The 17,292-nt window shown below is 45.5% G+C and overlaps 1 protein-coding gene across 3 annotated transcripts in view; it reads right to left on the bottom strand.

Annotated features, from left to right (window-relative positions):
• Positions 1-17,292, bottom strand: part of cep350 (centrosomal protein 350) — a 127,496-nt gene that overhangs the window by 44,077 nt on the left and 66,127 nt on the right. For 2 of the 3 annotated variants that reach the window (XM_034179685.1, XM_034179684.1), the window contains exons 24-28: positions 16,705-16,809; positions 16,375-16,595; positions 14,763-14,974; positions 14,352-14,630; positions 11,570-11,716 (exon numbers count right to left, since the gene is read on the bottom strand). In XM_034179685.1, the coding sequence (XP_034035576.1) occupies positions 11,570-11,716; positions 14,352-14,630; positions 14,763-14,974; positions 16,375-16,595; positions 16,705-16,809 (964 nt within the window). The remainder of the gene's footprint in view (positions 1-11,569; positions 11,717-14,351; positions 14,631-14,762; positions 14,975-16,374; positions 16,596-16,704; positions 16,810-17,292) is intronic. The other variant, XM_034179683.1, reaches the window with a different exon arrangement.

Here is a 17,292-nt window from a genome sequence, read left to right on the forward strand (position 1 = left end):
ATGCTCGTCGTCCTCATCGGGGTCTCGACCTGACTCCAGTTCATCGTCGTAACCAACTTGAGTGGGCAAATGCTCACATTCGCTGCCGTTTGGCACGTTGGAGAGGTGTTCTCTTCACGGATGATGCGAAGGAGATGTGTTGCACTGCATGAGGCAAATGGTGGTCACACCAGATACTGACTGGTATCCCCCCCCAATAAAACAAAACTGCACCTTTCAGAGTGGCCTTTTGTTGTGGGCAGTCTAAGGCACACCTGTGCACTAATCATGGTGTCTAATCAGCATCTTGATATGGCACACCTGTGAGGTGGGATGGATTATCTCAGCAAAGGAGAAGTGCTCACTATCACAGATTTCGACTGGTTTGTGAACAATATTTGAGGGAAATGGTGATATTGCGTATGTGGAAAAAGTTTTAGATCTTTGAGTTCATCTCATACAAAATGGGAGCAAAACCAAAAGTGTTGCGTTTATATTTTTGTTGAGTATATATATATATATATATATATATATATATATATATATATATATATATATATATATATACGTATACATATATACATATATATATATAAACATGATTGGAATTAAAAAATAGGAGCATCTTATTTACAATATGTTAAGTAGAATTTAGATGTGATAAGGTGACACTAGTGCTGGGATTTGTAAACAAGTTGTTATTGCACATGATTTGTTGACATATTAATATTGCATGTGATTTGTGGCCATATTATTGCATATAGTTATTTCACAGTGTTATTGTACAGTCTGACAGCAGCAGGGAGGAACGGCCTGCGGTATCGTTCCTTCTTGCACTGAGGGTGCCTCAGTCTGTCACTGAAGAATCTGCTCAGCTCCACTACAGTCCGGTGCAGAGAGTGAGAGGAGTTGTCCATGATGGATTTGAACTTGGCTAACACCCTCCTCTCAGCCACCCCCTCCAGAGAGTCCAGAGGACAGCCCAGGACAGAGCTGGACTCCCTGACCAGCTTATTCAGTCTCTTTCTCTCCCAGTCTGTGCTGCCCGGGGCCCAACAGACGACAGCATAGAGGAGAGCAGAGGCTACAACAGAGTCGTAGAAGGTCTTAAGCAGAGGCCTGCTCACTCCAAAGGATCTCAGTCTCCTCAGGAGGTGGAGGCGACTCTGGCCTTTCTTGTACAGGGCGTCAGTGTTGTGAGTCCAGTCCAGTTTGTTGTTGGGGTGAACACCCAGGTATTTGAAACTGTCCACGGTCTCTATGTCCTCCCCCTGGATGTTCACCAGTGGGTGAGGTGGTGGTTTCCTCCTGAAGTCAATCTCCTTCGTCTTACTGGTGTTGAGACACAAGTGGTTGCGCTCACACCAGTCCACAAAGCCTGTGATGACCGACCGATACTCCAGCTCATTCCCCTCAGACACACGGCCCACAAAGGCGGAGTCATCAGAGAACTTCTGGAGATGGCAGCTGTCCATGTTGTAGGTGATGTCCGAGGTGTGGGGGGTTAAGAGGAAAGGCGAGAGGACAGTGCCCTGGGAGGCCCCGGTGCTGCACCTTACCACCTTAGACTGACAGCTGCACAGTCGCATGTACTGTGGGCGGTCAGTGAGGTAGTTGGTGGTCCAGGCGGCGAGATGCCCATCCACAACTGCATCCTCCAGCTTCCTCCAGCCGGTCTCCAGGTGGGTGAGCGCCCGCTGCAGCAGGTAGATGACACCATCATCTACCCCGATGGTGCGGAGGTGAAACAGGACAAGCCACGCCATGGTCTTCATGAAGTGCTAGGTCAGGGCAACTGGTCTGTAGTGGGCCGGTTCCTTGGCGTGCAGTGTTTTGGGAACCAGGACCACACAGGAGGTCTTCCACAGGGTGAGGACCACCCCCAGGCTGAGGCTCTTGTTAAAGATGTGGCTGAGGACCTCACAGAGCTCATCTGCACAGGTCCTCAGCAGCCTCGGGGGATCCCATCAGGTCCTGCTGCTTTCATCTGCCTCAGCTGCAGGAGCTGGCCTCTCACCTCAGTCGGAGTCACAGTGAGGGGGGAGGGAGGAGGGAGCTGAGGTGTGAGCTGAAGTGGGCTGGTGCTGAATACAGTCAGGGGAGAGGAGGGACAAAGTCCGGAGTGCAGTGGAGGTGACCAGGCGGAAGAGGGTGGGGGGGGCCCAAATCCAGAGGTGGTCTTGAGGCCTCTCCACACGTCCCTGACGTTGTTCTGGGCCAGCTGCTCCTCCTTCTTCCTTCCATACTCCTTCTTGTCTGCCTGGATCCTCCACTGAAGCTCCTGTTGGACTCTATGCTGCTCCTCTCTGTCTCCTGAGTTGAAAACCCTCTTCTTCTGGTTCATCAGGACCTTCAGCTCAGGGGTCACCCAGGGGTGGTTGTTGGGAAAGCACCGTACCCTCTGGGTAAGCACAGTGCTCTCCACACAGAAGTTTATGTAGTCAGTGACACACTGAGTCAGGCCGTTGATGTCTTCACCGTAAGAGTTTTGAAACATGCTCCAGTCTGTGGTTCTGAAACAGTCCCTCAGCCTCTCAGTGGCCTCTTCAGTCCAGAGTTTCACTGACCTTTTCTGCACTGGCTCTCTTCTCACCCTGCGTGTGTATTGGGAAAGCAGGTAGATGAGGTTGTGATCCGAGCGTCCGAGCGGGGGGAGGGGGCGGAGGCGCAAGCGTCCTCCACATTAGCGTAAAAAGGTCCAGTATTCTACTGTCCCTGGTTTTACATGTGATGTACTGGGTGAATGTGGAGAGGGTGGCGGAGAGGGAGGTGTGGTTAAAGTCCCCGATGATGAGGAGGACGACGAGGGGGTGTTGTGTCTGCAGCCACGTGACTGTACTGTGGATCCGCTCACAGGCAGCGGTGCCGTCTGCAGAGGGAGGAATATATGCGCAGAGCGTAATCACACTTCCAAACTCCCGTGGGAGGTAATACAGCCTCATGTTCATCGCGAGTAGCTCCACGTCCGAGGAGCAGATCTGATCCTTCACGTGAACATGAGCTGTGCTGCACCATCTCTCACTCACATAAACGGCGAGCCCCCTCCTCTTTTCTTCCCGCTCTCCACCAGTGTTCTGTCTGCGCGGATAAGTGTGAAGCCGTCCATGTTAATAACAGAGTCCGGTACATGTTCATCTAATCACGTCTCTGTGAAGCACATGATACAGCCTCTGGAAACGGGTTAGCGCTGCTAGCTCCTCGGTCTTATTGCGGAGAGACCTTACATTCCCCATGACCACAGACGGAATATCAGTCCTTCTCCGCTTCGTCCAGCCACCCCTGCAGCCTCTCTGTCTCCTTTGTATGTCTGCACTTATGTCCAGGTGCTCAGCATAGTGGGGACCCGGCCCACTGTACATAGAGTCTTAGTCCAAGCAGCTGATCCTGGTTGTAGACAATGGGATGTCCGGAGCCAGAGACAAAGGGATTTCCACGCGCAGTCTCAAAAAGTGCAGAAAGAAGCAGAAAACTAATCACAAGAGTTACAAAAGGGGAAACCCCCTTTTGTAACTCTTGTGATGCGCACACTTGCACAGGGTACCACCCATTGCAGGTATACACAATAAAGCACTATTAAAAAGTATTAAAAATAGCGAAAGTAGGAAAAGAGGGGGCAAAGCTGAAATAACAGGCTGCTGCATCGACAGTGCCATCTTGGGAAAAAAAAAAAACAGTGAGGAAATGGAAGACCACAGGCACAGTACCAGTTAAGGCCTAAAGTGGCAGACCAAGAAAAATCTCAGATAAGCTGAAGCGAAGGATGGTGAGAACAGTCATAGTCAACCCACAGACCTGCTCCAAAGACCTACAACATGCTCTTGCTGCAGATAGTGTTTCTGTCATTGTTCAACTACACAGTGCACTTTGCACAAGGAGATGCTGTAATGCACAGGAAGCCTTTTCTGTACACGCCACAAACAGAGTCGCTTGAGGTATGCTAAAGCACATTTGGACAAGCCAGCTTCATTTTGGAATAAGGTGCTGTGGACTGATGAAACTAAAATTGAGTTATTTCGATATAACAAGGGGCAGTACGCATGGCTGAAAAAGAACACAGCACTCCAAGAAAAACACTTGCTACCTACAGTAAAATTTGGAGGTGGTTCCATCATGCTGTGTGGCTGTGTGGCCAGTGCAGGTACTGGGAATCCAGTCAGGTACATGGATTCCAGTCAATATCAGCAAATTTTTGAGAACAATGTTCATGAATCAGTAACAAAATTGAAGTTGCGCTGGGGCTGGATCTTTCAACAAGGCAACAACCCTAAATACTGAATGGTCATCTCAGTCCCCAGACCTGAATATTAGTGATGGGATAAACAACACTGGTGCGTCAACACTGTGCCGAGCACACAAGAGTGAAACCCCGTATTGGTGCGTGTATCGCTTTAAGAAAAATCATGTGACCGATACAGGAACTGTGTCTTTCGACTGTGCCGTGCCAAATTGTGTTTATAAGGAAACAAACTGTATCGACATGTTGCAGATTTGTTGGATGGAGTTTTGCTGTTGGATTTTTGTTTGCCCTCACCTTGTTCCACTGACTTCATGGATCGTTCAAAGACGTTTCCCCAGTCTGGAATAATTTTGATCTTTTGACGCCAAATAAGGTAAATCTTTTCCTCCTTTAGGCATTGTTTACTGTTATTTTTCCAATTAGATATGTTTGTACTCCTTTACAATACTGGGAGAATAACCAGAAAACATATCCACACCTTTATGAACTCGTACTGAAATTTTTATGCTCACCATCTTCATCTGTACCCTGTGAAAGAGTTTTTTCTAAGGCAGGGGAAGTGGTGTGTAAGAGGAGAAATCGCCATGGAGCAAAGACACTTCAGAAACCTTTGTTCCTCAATAAAAATACATAAATGAATCTATTTTTAGTCTTTTATTGCATATGCTTTAACACTTAAGTTAAATTTCCATACAAAAGTTACAAATTTTAACTCTGAATTTTATTACAGACAAATGTGCTATATTTTACAAACCAACTCAGTTTAGCATTTACACAAACAAGGTTTTAAGCAAATTTTAACTCTTCTCATGAACAGCTTAACTCGACAAAAATTGAGCACATGAAATTATGCAATGATGAGATCATATTTTAAATAGAGGACTGGCAATTAACTATTTCACAGCCTGATGTTGCGTTTGCAGCACGTTAGCTTTTCCATCTTATTTTCATGTTATTTACCTGCTATGATTTTATAACTACTGCAGGGGTCACTATTGAGCGACCAACATAGTGTCAATACAGTGCCGACAGTTTGTGTAGTGTGTCAATACACTCCTTGAGGTATCATCATCCCATCACGACTGAATATTACTGAAAATCTGTGGTGTGATTTTAAGCGGGCTGTCCATGCTCGGAAACCAACAAACCTGACTGAACTGGACATGTTTTGTAAAGAAGAATGGTCCAAAATACATTCAGCCAGAATCCAGACTCTCATTGGAAGCTATAGGAAGCATTTAGAGGCTGTTATTTCTGAAAAAGGAGGATCTACTAAATACTGATGTATTTTTTCTGTTGGGGTGCCCAAATTTATGCACCTGCCTAATTTTGTTTAAAGTAGACCTGCACTGAAATAAATGCAGTCAGATCTTTGGACCAAAAAATGACTTATATTTACACATAAGAGCCTTCTGAATGTAGTAAAGTAAATCTGCAAGCCCAGATCTGTCATTCAACGGAGAAATCTTCGTTTAAAAATGACAAATTTACAGCTAAAATTTAGCCCTCTGCAAAACTGTCATCACATCCGGGACGCTACTGAGAAGTGACAGAGAAGACCCTATCCCAGCATGCATTGCGCGCACCAACTGTAATTTGTGGATTTACGTCAGTTTGCATCTGCACCTTTTTCTTGTCTTATACAGAAGGATCTACTTTTTTAAAACTTCATATTGTCTTGCAGCACGTTTGGTGAGTACACATTTCTTTTATTTGTGCTTGAAAATTATTTTGGGGCACTTTTTCATACGCCCGTTTGATTGAGTGATGTCGCATTGAAAATCTACCGTCTTTCGCCTCCGGTGTTACCGTCGCGGGGTACGGCGGCGGGACCCGCAAAGAATTCAAGTCATTAAAAAGATATAAACCTCTCTCAGCGGCCATGGAGCTCTTGCGGCTCCGATTACCGAGACATGCGGCGCTGCGGATTTTGCCGCAAGAAGTCTGTCCTTGCGAGCAACAGGTGTCACCGGCCGCTTCGCATTAAAACAGCGAGCGTAGTCTCTGGACTTGTGCCAAGTTGGCTGCACCTCCATTCAGTAGACAGAGAGGTGGTGCCGGCTGCACAGCAGACATGGGCGATGTGAGTGGCCCACTGCGGCGTTTACCGAGCCCGGAGACTCGGTAAGTGCATCGGAGGCAGAGAGCGAGGCATCGGGGAAGAACGCTGCCCGCAGTCGATGTCGCCACTGATCTGAGCATGCAGAGCTGTATCTCACATTCATTGCTGCTTACTTTTGGATGTTGAAACCAGGATGTGTATAACAGTAACATTACTAACAGATAAAATCAATTTCAATGTGGGATCGGACTGAAGGCGCGAGCGCTCTGTCTTCTGCCGGACGTCACTGCAATGTCCCAGATGTACAAACAGTTTTCGCTGAGGGCCCAATTTTAGCTGCAAATTTGTCATTTTTAAACAAAGATTTCTCCGCTGAATTACAAATTTGGGCTTGCAGATTTACTTTGCTGCATTCATAAGGGTCTTATAAATACATAATAATAATAAATTTTATTTGTACCGCACTTTATATTTGAATGCAAATCTCAAAGTGCACATAAAACAGCAATAAAAGAGATAAGATGGGATAAAATTACAATACATCATACATACATTAGTTAAAAACTAGCTGTAAGCTTTTCTAAAAAGGAAGGTTTTTAAACCTTTCTTAAAAGCATCCACCGTCTGTGGGGCCCTGAGGTTGTCTGGGAGGGCATTCCACAGGCGGGAAGCAGCAGCCTCGAAGGCCCGGTCCCCCATGGTCTTGAGCCGTGTCCTGGGCGGGAGCAGACGGTGCTGTTGGCCTGACCGGGTTCTGCCAGAGGTATGTGGAGTGAGGAGGTCAGTGAGGTAGGTGGGGGCATCACCATGGAGACAGTGGTGGGTGTGCAGAAGGATCTTGTACTCTATACAGAAGTGAATAGGAAGCCAGTGGAGGGTGTGAAGGATGGGGGTGATGTGCTCATGTTTCCGCACCCTCATCAGGACCCTGGCAGCGCTGTTCTGGACATACTGGAGCTTTTGAATGCTCCTGCCAGGGATACCGATGAGGAGTGCGTTACAATAGTCCAACCTGGAGGAGACAAAGGCATGGACAAGCCTCTCCGCAGCTGAAAGGGAAAGTGAAGAATGGAGTTTGGAAATATTACGGAGGTGGAAAAAGGAGGTTTTGCAGATGTTATTGACATGACTGTCAAAAGAAAGGTGGGGGTCAAACCTGACTCTGAGATTGGTAACAGAGGGAGAGAGAGGAATGCTGTGGCCAAAAAGAGAAACTGAAGTAATGAGAGAGGAGTGGAGTTGGTGAGGAGTACCGGTTTGAATGGCTTCACTTTTTGAGCCATTCAGCTGCAGGAAGTTCTGTCTCATCCATGCACCTATCTCCTCCAGGCAAGAGTTGAGGTGGGAAATGGTGGCAGAGAAAGGAACGGAGGGAGTGATCTTGATGTAAAGCTGTGTGTCGTCGGCATAGCAATGGAAGTGGATTCCATGCCTGCCGACGACACACCCGAGGGGATGCATGTAAATGGTGAAGAGGGTGGGACCGAGCACGGAGCCCTGGGGGACCCCACAGGTGACAGTGTGGGGGTGAGATTTAGCGTCCCCCAAGACCACATGCTCGGTCCGGTCAGTGAGGTAGGAGTGAAACCAGTGAAGGGCAATGTGGGAGAGACCAATGTGGTGCTGGAGACGGTGCAGGAGGATGTGATGGTCTATAGTGTCAAACGAGGCAGTGAGGTCGAGAAGGATGAGGAGGGAAGTGGAACCAGAGTCAGAGGCCATTAGGAGATCATTGGTCACTCTGATGAGAGCTGTCTCTGTGCTGTGGGAGGGACGAAAACCGGATTGAAATTTCTCATATAGATTATTGAATTTGAGATGATTGTGAAGTTGAATGGAAACTACTCTTTCAAGGATTTTTTAGATGAATGGAAGATTACTGATTGGATGGTAATTTGAAAGGGGTACAGGGTCAAGGGTTGGTTTTTTAAGAAGGGGTTTGATAAGAGCTGTTTTTAGGGAGGTTGGTACTGTTCCAGTTTCAAAAGAAAGATTGATTATTTCAGTGATGTTTGGACTGATGGATGAGGAAAAGTTTTTGAGCAGAGGCGAGGGAAGGGGATCTAGGGAGCAAGTACATGGTTTGGAGATACGGATAACCTTTTCGACCTCCTGCTGCATTGTGAGGGAGAAATGGGGAAGATGCTGTGGGCCAGGAGTAGTTGGAATGTCAAAGGTGGAGCTGTATGTAGATGAAAAAGTAGAACGAATATTAGCAACTTTGGAGATGAAAAATTCAAGGAAATTATTGCAATTGGCTACTGTTGGAGTGTGGTATGAGGGGATCTGAGGCTTAAGGAGGTGTTTAATGGTGGAGAATAGCTTTTGGGAATTACCTGTGTTATTGTTGATTATCGTGGAGTAGTAACCGGACCTAGCTGAAGAGAGAGCTTTTGCATATGATTTTTGATGTTCTCGGTAGGCCAACTGATGCACCGTCAGGCCAGATGTTTTGTAGACCCGCTCCAGGACGCGGCCAGACCTTTTCATTGCTCTAAGCTGGTCAGTAAACCAGGGAGCTGAACGGGTGAAAGTGACAGTTCGAGTTTTAAGTGGAGCATGAAAGTCCAGGATGGAACTGAGGCTATTGTTGTAGTAGTCCACAAGGTCGGCAACTGATGAGTCATGGGGGGCAGAGAGTAGCTGAAGGTTGTGTTTGAAGGAGGAGAGTTCAATGTTTTTGATGTTCCTAAATGTTATTTGTCTTTTTGATTTAGTGCATTGGGAAAATGTGGGGATTCTGATACTGATTGCCTGGTGGTCAGAGGCACCAATGTCAAAAACCTGCAAATCTGTGATATGAATGGAGTCTGTAATTACCAAGTCCAGTGTGTGACCTTTACTATGTGTAGGGACTTTAACGAGTTGTTGTAGGTTAAGACAGTCCAGAACTTGTTTGAAATTAGAGGCTTGTGAGCATGTATCTGAGTCCATGTGTATGTTGGCATCACCAATTATGAGAATATTCGAATAAGATGTGCAGAGTGAAATAAGAAAATCATGAATGTCAGAAATGAAGGATGGATGTGATTTAGGGGGCCGATAAATGAGGGCAATTGTGGCAGAGAATGGGTGTTTGCAGTTGAAGACAAGGCTTTCGAAAGAACAGAAAGATGGGACTGGTAGAGGGGATAGCTCAATGTTGCTGCGGTATAAAACAGCAAGGCCCCCACCACGGCCAGTTGTACGGGCCTTTTCTAGGTATAAATACCCAGGGGGGCAGGCCTCATTGAGTGGAGAGAAAACCTCAGGTCTCACTGAGGCACAAAATGTCCAACCCCTTTTCCACAATATGGTCATGGATGAGTCCTGCTTTATTTGAAAGTGACTGAACATTTAATTGTTCAAGTGTGATGAATTTTTGTGAGTCCAGTTTATTTATTGGGCGAAGGACACTGTAATCCACTACAGGTTTTCTGACTCTCCCGCGTTCCCCTGCACTATCAGTAGGCAGTCTGACAGTGCTCTGATGACGTCGCGACTGATGACGCAGATGCTGCGCGACCGGATGCGCAGCAGACCAGAGGGACGTGATGGAGCTCTCGTCGCCGTGTTTCAGGGATATAAACCAGCGGCCCGATCCCCAGTGGATATACCGAGGTCTGCGTGGCAAATCCGGAGGCGATGGTGGCGATGATTTGCCTTCGTGTAGGCACAGCGTTGAGCTGTCAGCCGACATGCTGTGCGCGGCAACGTTAGCACCGATGCTGGTTGTTGTTAGCACTGTACCCGGAGGGCAGCGACCGGTGAGGGCTAAACAGGCCAGGATGATAATCCACAGTGTCATCAGAGATAACAGACAACGTGTGAACATCCAGTAAGTCGTCGAGGTGACATGATGTTTGCAGAGCCACTGGAGCAGCGGATAGCTGCAGCGTTAGCTCCACATGCCCAGACCAAGGGCCCTCAGACTTTCTAGCCTTCTTACGGAGACAGCTTCGGGAGATCATAAAACTGGAGAATCTCCAAAACACAGTCTCACTGCAAAACACCTGACGATGGGTCAAAGGATCAGCATTTACATATCAGCTATTTCTTTCTGAGATCTGACCACATTTATTTTAATGCAGCTCTACTTTAAAGAATTATTGCACACTTTCTGTACATCCTATAAACTTCATTTCACTTCTCAAATATGACTGTGTTTGTCTGCTATATGATATATTTATCTGAAATTGCTAATCCAAACAACCAATGATTTATAAAGAAAAATCATGGAAATCATCAGGGGTGCCCAAACATTTATATACAACTGTATATACGATTGGGGGGGCGAGTTGGGTCACACTTAAAGTGTTCTTTAAACAAGCGGTCATGATGACGTTACGATTTTGAGCTTCTCCTCACGTTGGGCTCCAGATAATGACGCAAAGAACTGCACCGTAAAAACACACAGAAACAGATATTCATGTCTGTGTGTGTGTGCGTTGTTACAGTGCAAACGAACAGACGTTCAATTTCTACAGCAGAGCAACAACTTGAAGAGGAAATAAATGAATGCACTGAGAGCTGATTTAAAACTGATCTTACATAAGTTTGCGTTGGACCACTCCATCAGTTTGGGAAATGTTCCACGTAGAAAGTTATCCACAAGAGGTCAGCACTGTGTTCAAAATATCCGTTTGATAGTGCACCGTTAAATCAAGGAAGAGGAAAAGTCCAAAACAGCTGACTGGGCTCTGGAAAGAGACTCAAATAAAACAGTCTGCCCTGTGATCACAAAACAGGATCCTGACAGGTTTGTAGCTGGGAAGAGCCATGAAAGGAGCCCATCCAGAGGGAGAAGCCAACCATGAGGCGGGATGCTGGTACTTCAGATGATGGGAGAAGGGGAGGTGACAAGGCGACTACTCCCACAGCCACAGCACGGCCTTATCAGCCCCGCATCTCACGTATGTTAAATTACACTGTCGTGAATGCTGATGTTATCATCAGGAGTCCAAGATGGCGCAGTGCTTCCACAGCACTGCTCGTGGCTAATGACTAAAGTGCATTGGCGTGTCATCTCTTGGGTTCTCTTTGCTACAAATGAATGATACAGTGATTTAATCCATTGTGCTTCTTCTTGCATGAAGTAATAAATGCGACTTATACTCCATTGTGACTTATATATGTTTTTTTCTCTCTTAAAGAGGCATTTTTGGACCAATGCAACTTATACTCCGGAAAATATGGCAATAACTATAAAAAAAAAGGTTCTATTTCTGTAGAAAAACAAATATTTGAATGAAAACCCTTAAAAGACTGGGTGTCTTCTCCTTATAGGAAATGATCAGTGACAGAGTACTCACAGGTGTGTCAGCCCCAGCATACTTCAGACGCTCCTTCAGTCTGAGTGTTGAGCTTCTCATTCTCTCAATCTCTTCCTGCTGCTTCAGCAACAGCTGCCTTTCCTTTCTTGCCACTTTGTTGGCCTCCTGAAGCCGCCTGATTTCAGCCTGGGTGCATGAGCATAGTCTTTTATTCAGTTTTTTTTTTTTTAATGACAGATGTGCGATAAACGCTTCATGACATTTTCCCTTGACAATGGACCTCCATCATCAAAGGACACAGAGACTACAATGAAAACAATAATTTAATTGGTGGGAACAAACAAGCAATTAGATAAAAATCTCAGGGTTGAATTGTTTAAGACAGCTCAGTTCATATGTTCATGATAATTTTGGGTCCTATCTTGACCACTGATAGCACAAAGTATATGTGTATTGGGGGTATGACAAAACTCCACTTTGCCATTTACATGGTATGCGAGTGCAAAGTAAGGGTGCAAAGGCATTGCTTTCATTCTCTAATTAATCGTGTATGTTTTGGCTGTAACATGAATTACACACATCAAAATGCCATCAGTCATTGCTTTTAAGACTCGAACATGCTTGAAAGTGGCGTATTGCTATATGGGTATTGGACTTAATAGGTGACAGAATGCTTTCAGGTGAGGGAGTGGATGTGCTCACAAAGTGCCAAGTACTTGAGTTCTCTGCTTGTGACCCTGAGTTAGCTTAAAATTGGTATAAAGGTATGGCACAGACTAGAATTATTGAAGTTCTGTATTTTTACACTGTGGGGAGTGCTCCGGGAGTACGTGGTCCTTTGCTAAGGACTATCCAGTCCCTGTACGACCGCAGCAGGAGCTTGGTTCGCATTGCCGGTAGTAAGTCAAGCCTGTTTCCAGTGCACGTTGGCCTCCGCCAGGGCTGCCCTTTGTCACCGGTTCTGTTCATTACCTTTATGGACAGAATTTCTAGGCGCATCTAGGGTGTAGAGGGGGTCCGGTTTGGGAACCACAGAATCTCATTCCTGCTGTTTGTGGACGATGTGGTTCTGTTGGCTTCATCAAATCAGGACCTTCAGCGTGCACTGGGGCAGTTTGCAGCCGAGTGTGACGCGTCCGGGATGAAAATCAGCAACTCCAAATTCAAGGCCATGATTCTTGACCGGAAAAAGGTGCTTTGCCCTCTTCAGGTCGGTGGAGTGTCCTTGCCTCAAGTGGAGGAGTTTAAGTATCTTGTTCACGAGGGAGGCACGGATGGAGCGTGACATCGGCAGACGGCTCGGTGCAGCGTCTGCAGTGATGCGGTCACTGTATCAGACCGTCATGGTGAAGAGAGAGCTGAGCAGGGGAGCAAAGCTCTCGATTTACCGATCGATCTACGTTCCGACCTTCACCCATGGTCATGAGATTTGGCTCATGACCGAAATGATCGCGAGTACACGCAGCCGAGATGCGTTTCCTCCGCAGGCTGGCTGGGCGCTCCTTTAGAGACAGGGCAAGGAGCTCGGTCACTCGGGAGGAGCTTGGAGTCGAGCCGCTGCTCTTCCATGTCGAAAGGAGCCAGCTGAGGTGGCTCGGGCATCTTTTCCGGATGCCCCCGGACGCCTCGCTGGAGAGGTGTTCCGGGCACGTTCCATTGGGAGGAGACCTCGGGGAAGACCCAGGACACGCTGGAGGGACCACGTCTCTCGGCTGGCTTGGGAACGCCTCGGGGCTCCCCCGGAGGAGCTGGAGGAGGTGTGTGTGGATCGGGAGGTCTGGGCAGCTTTGCTTGAGCTGCTGCCCTCGCGACCCGACTCCGGATAAAGCGGAAGAAAATGGATGGATGGACAGATGGATGGTATTGAGAAGGCTTTGCTTCCGGCTGTCTGTCTGTGCTCAGCATAAGTCCAGTCTTATTACTGCCAGGGTCTTCAAATTCACAATGAACATTCTTGGAACACAGACCCTGGACAAGTTCAAAGATGGCTAACCTTGACCTATTTTAAGAGGTCAAAAGGTCACGTTCTGTTTCCTATTTTTATGCCCATACCACCAAGGGTATTTTTGCATTTGGTTATATTTCCGTTTGACGTCACCCTTATTTAATTTTTTTTTTTTACCTGAGTCCAAATTACAGCCATGTGGTATTGCAAAGACTTTGCATCCATCCATCCATCTGTACTCAGCATAAGTCCAATCCTATTACTGCCAGTGTCTTCAAATTCACAGGGAGCATTCTTGGGACACAGAGCTTGGACAAGTTAACAGATGTCTAACCTTGACCTATTTTAAGTGGTCAAAAGATCACATTCTTTCTACACACTCTTTCATTGATTACATTCTCATACAGCTGAGGGTACCTTGGCACTGTGTTCTATATTTTTAATTTTTGTTTTAATTTCATCTTTTATTCTGATGAATACCCATGAAACCTGTGTGTATAAGCAGTGTGTATGCATGTTGTGAACCTGCCTATGTATGGCTTATCTGAATATTGTGGTATATAGATAGCAGACACACTCTGCGATGGACTTCAGGGCAGGATGTTGTTGGTCTATCACATGCTACTGTCTGAAGACAGCACTGCACTAGCAATGCTCCTGCTGATGCTCCACATGTAGATGGCAGCACTGCCCAGAAGGCTTGGAGATTCAGATAGACGAGGGTTTCACCTGACAACTTCATTTTAGGACCAACATGCCCAAAGGTTCCACAGTAACTACATTGGCTGTACATTAGCAATCACATGTTCGCTGTGCTGTGCACTGCTTTGCACTGGGTGAAAGACAGGACCCACTGTGTTTCTGAGCACCAAGTACCTGCTCCTGCTGTAGCTTCAGAATAAGGCCCCTCTGCTTCTTCCTGATAGGTGGCATTTTGTCATCCTCCCCCTTGTCTCTCAGTGTTCTTCTTTGGTGCTCCAGCCAAGCCAGCTCTGTTTTGGTTTTCTCCTTTAGCGCTTTTTGACGAACGCGCAGCAGGAAGCTCTGGTGCTTCAGTCTCAACTCATCGTCCTTCATGAACTGCCGTGCCATGTCCATGGTGAACTGGGAAAAGCTATCCTGGCCTCCAGAGAAGGCTATACTCCCATCATGAGACTGAAAAGAGGAGAACGTGTTTAACACACTCAGATGTAATTATACATGATAAATAAATAATTACACCATTTGTGGTTACAAAATATGTATTTGTAACAACTGATTTAGCATCTGACTGCGCTGTTCTCTCACCTTTACGCTAATATGTGCTTCTGAAACCAATGATGCATGTTGACTTTTTCTATCTTCTTCTGATTTCTCAAGGTGATGGGATTTTTCCAAAGTCCCCCGTCTCTGGGCTTCAGATGGCAGCAGAGCGCGAAATGAAGACTCTGCTACCTCGTCCTCTGTCAAAGACCCATCAAGCTTCAGAGAGCACTCTGTAGCGACTGAGGAACTGTTTGCTGCAGGGCCAGAAAATTATGAGCTCAGTGTACATTTTAAGGTCACAGCTACAATCTTCAGCTCAGCAATTTTTTTTTTTGTTGTTTTTTTTTTTACATGCTTTATGTGCATGCTTATGTGGCATGATACCACTGTACAGACATAGGTCTTTACATTAAGCCTCACCAGTTGCTTGTTTGAGCGACGAAGATCTGACAAAATATACTTTCAAAGTTAAAAACCCTTTTTAAAAGACATTCTGTGTATTTTCCTTGAAACTTTACACATTCATGCACATAAGTATTTTTAAGAGAGCACAGTGGTGTAAGCAGTTTGTGTGCTTGCATCCCAAATATAAGATCTTTTGTTCAAGACCACCTGTGCTCCATTTTACATTTACATATGGAGTTGCAACAGGAAGGAAGTCAGGCATAAATCATGTGGTTCATACTGGACCAAATATGGCAACCTGGAACAAAAATGGGAGCAGACCTTTTTTTTTTTTTTTGCGCTCATAACATAGTGGACAAAGCCACAAAAACATGAAATATTAAGGATAGAATTTGACATATTCCCATTTTATAGGGTCAATTACTAGCAGTTAGAGTATTAATAGGATGATATTCTGATTCAGATGGAAAAGCGGTATATAAATGCAGTCCAATTATGTGACCACTGGCTTCTTTAAACACAGAATGGATCCACATTTTCAGTATCTCTTCAAACTGCTTCATGATGAAATGATTAAATAAAGGCCAAGTTCTTTGTTATTGCCGTCACCAAAGTGCTTACTCATGGGTCATAGGTCATGTCTGCGCAATGTTAAATGGCAGTAAAACTGTAGAGAAGCTGTACAATAAAGAAGTTAAAATAACTGCTAAAAGTAACTGTGCAAGTCTCTCTGTTCTGCAAATGTAATGTTGCAATTTGACTCTGTTCACTTGCTCTTCACATTGTCATGATGTAGGAGGGGAAAAAGTAGCATGAAACAGATGGAATGTATGACCCCCCCGCCAAAAAAAAAAAATTGAGAATGGACTAGTGCACTCAAAGGCTGCATTGAACCACAGACTATGAAAAAAGTTATAATCTCCCTTTATTCTGACACGTGGATCACATGGGACATCCCTTCAAATATAATGTGGAAGACAAATCCACACACACTCATCTTCAACCGCTCATCCAAGATCGGGTCGCAGGGGGCTGGAGCCTATCCCAGCGGTCATACGGTGTGAGGCAGGGTACACCCTGGAGAGGACACCAGTCCATCGCAGGGCCGCATATAGACAAACACTTTCACACCCACATGCACATTTATGGACAATTTAAAAGTTTCAATTCACCAAACCCGCATGCCTTTGGATTCAGATAGAATTTCTGATCTCTAACTTAACAGCTCCTTTTGCTTAGTTTGTCATACCTTTCTCATGCAACATAAGCGGGATGCTATCACTGGGTAGGGAGTCATCTGCTGCAATAACAATATCTTCCTCGATGGAGCTTCTGCTCAGGTAACTCTCCACTCTCTCATCGGATCTCCTCTTTGTGTATTTCACAGCTGTTGTCTCTTTCATCATCACATTCCTACTGGCTGAAGAGACGTGTGCAGGGCTGTAGGTGCTGCTGCTGCTGTCTTTGCCACTGGAGAAAAAGTTGGAAAATAAGGACAATTATTGTTTCCTTCCTGTCTCATTAGCAAAAGTAATGAAGACACGGTTAAATAATGTTGCAAAAGAGATTCCATTGGTACCGGGGGTTTGGCCTTCTGAAAGATGCAGAGTCTGACTGACTGGAGCTGTTCAGTGAAGACTGATGTTCACCTTGTCTGGTCCTCCTGTCTGACCTTCTGCACCTGCTTGAGAGCACATGCAAGGGACTTACCGTACATTTACAAAAGATATTAGGTTTAGCTTCACAGATTATAATGCTTTCAACACATCAGAATGCATATTTGGAAAAGGAAATGTATCCTCTGCAACTAAGAATGTTTGTCACTTCTGTTAAAACAAATCTTCACTTTCACAACAAACAAAAATACATCACCACCACCAATAACAAAAGCTACACAGTACAAGAAATTACAGATTAGAAATTAAAGTTTTTGTTTTTCTTGAACTAGTTTGAGAGGTTCTGTGACTTATACTCTAAAGTGACAGATATAAAAAAAAATACTGTATTTGTGGCCTTCAAAATACTGCACTGCACTCCAGTGGTACTTATACACACAATATATTATATATCACACATGCATATATTAATAATTATAAATTACTATTTATTTAAGACTTTCCCAGGAATCAAAGGACAACTCAAAAACTAACAACAAAATAATAAATGC

The sequence above is a fragment of the Thalassophryne amazonica genome, chromosome 10, assembly GCF_902500255.1.
Source record: "Thalassophryne amazonica chromosome 10, fThaAma1.1, whole genome shotgun sequence".
Taxonomy (NCBI): domain Eukaryota; kingdom Metazoa; phylum Chordata; class Actinopteri; order Batrachoidiformes; family Batrachoididae; genus Thalassophryne; species Thalassophryne amazonica.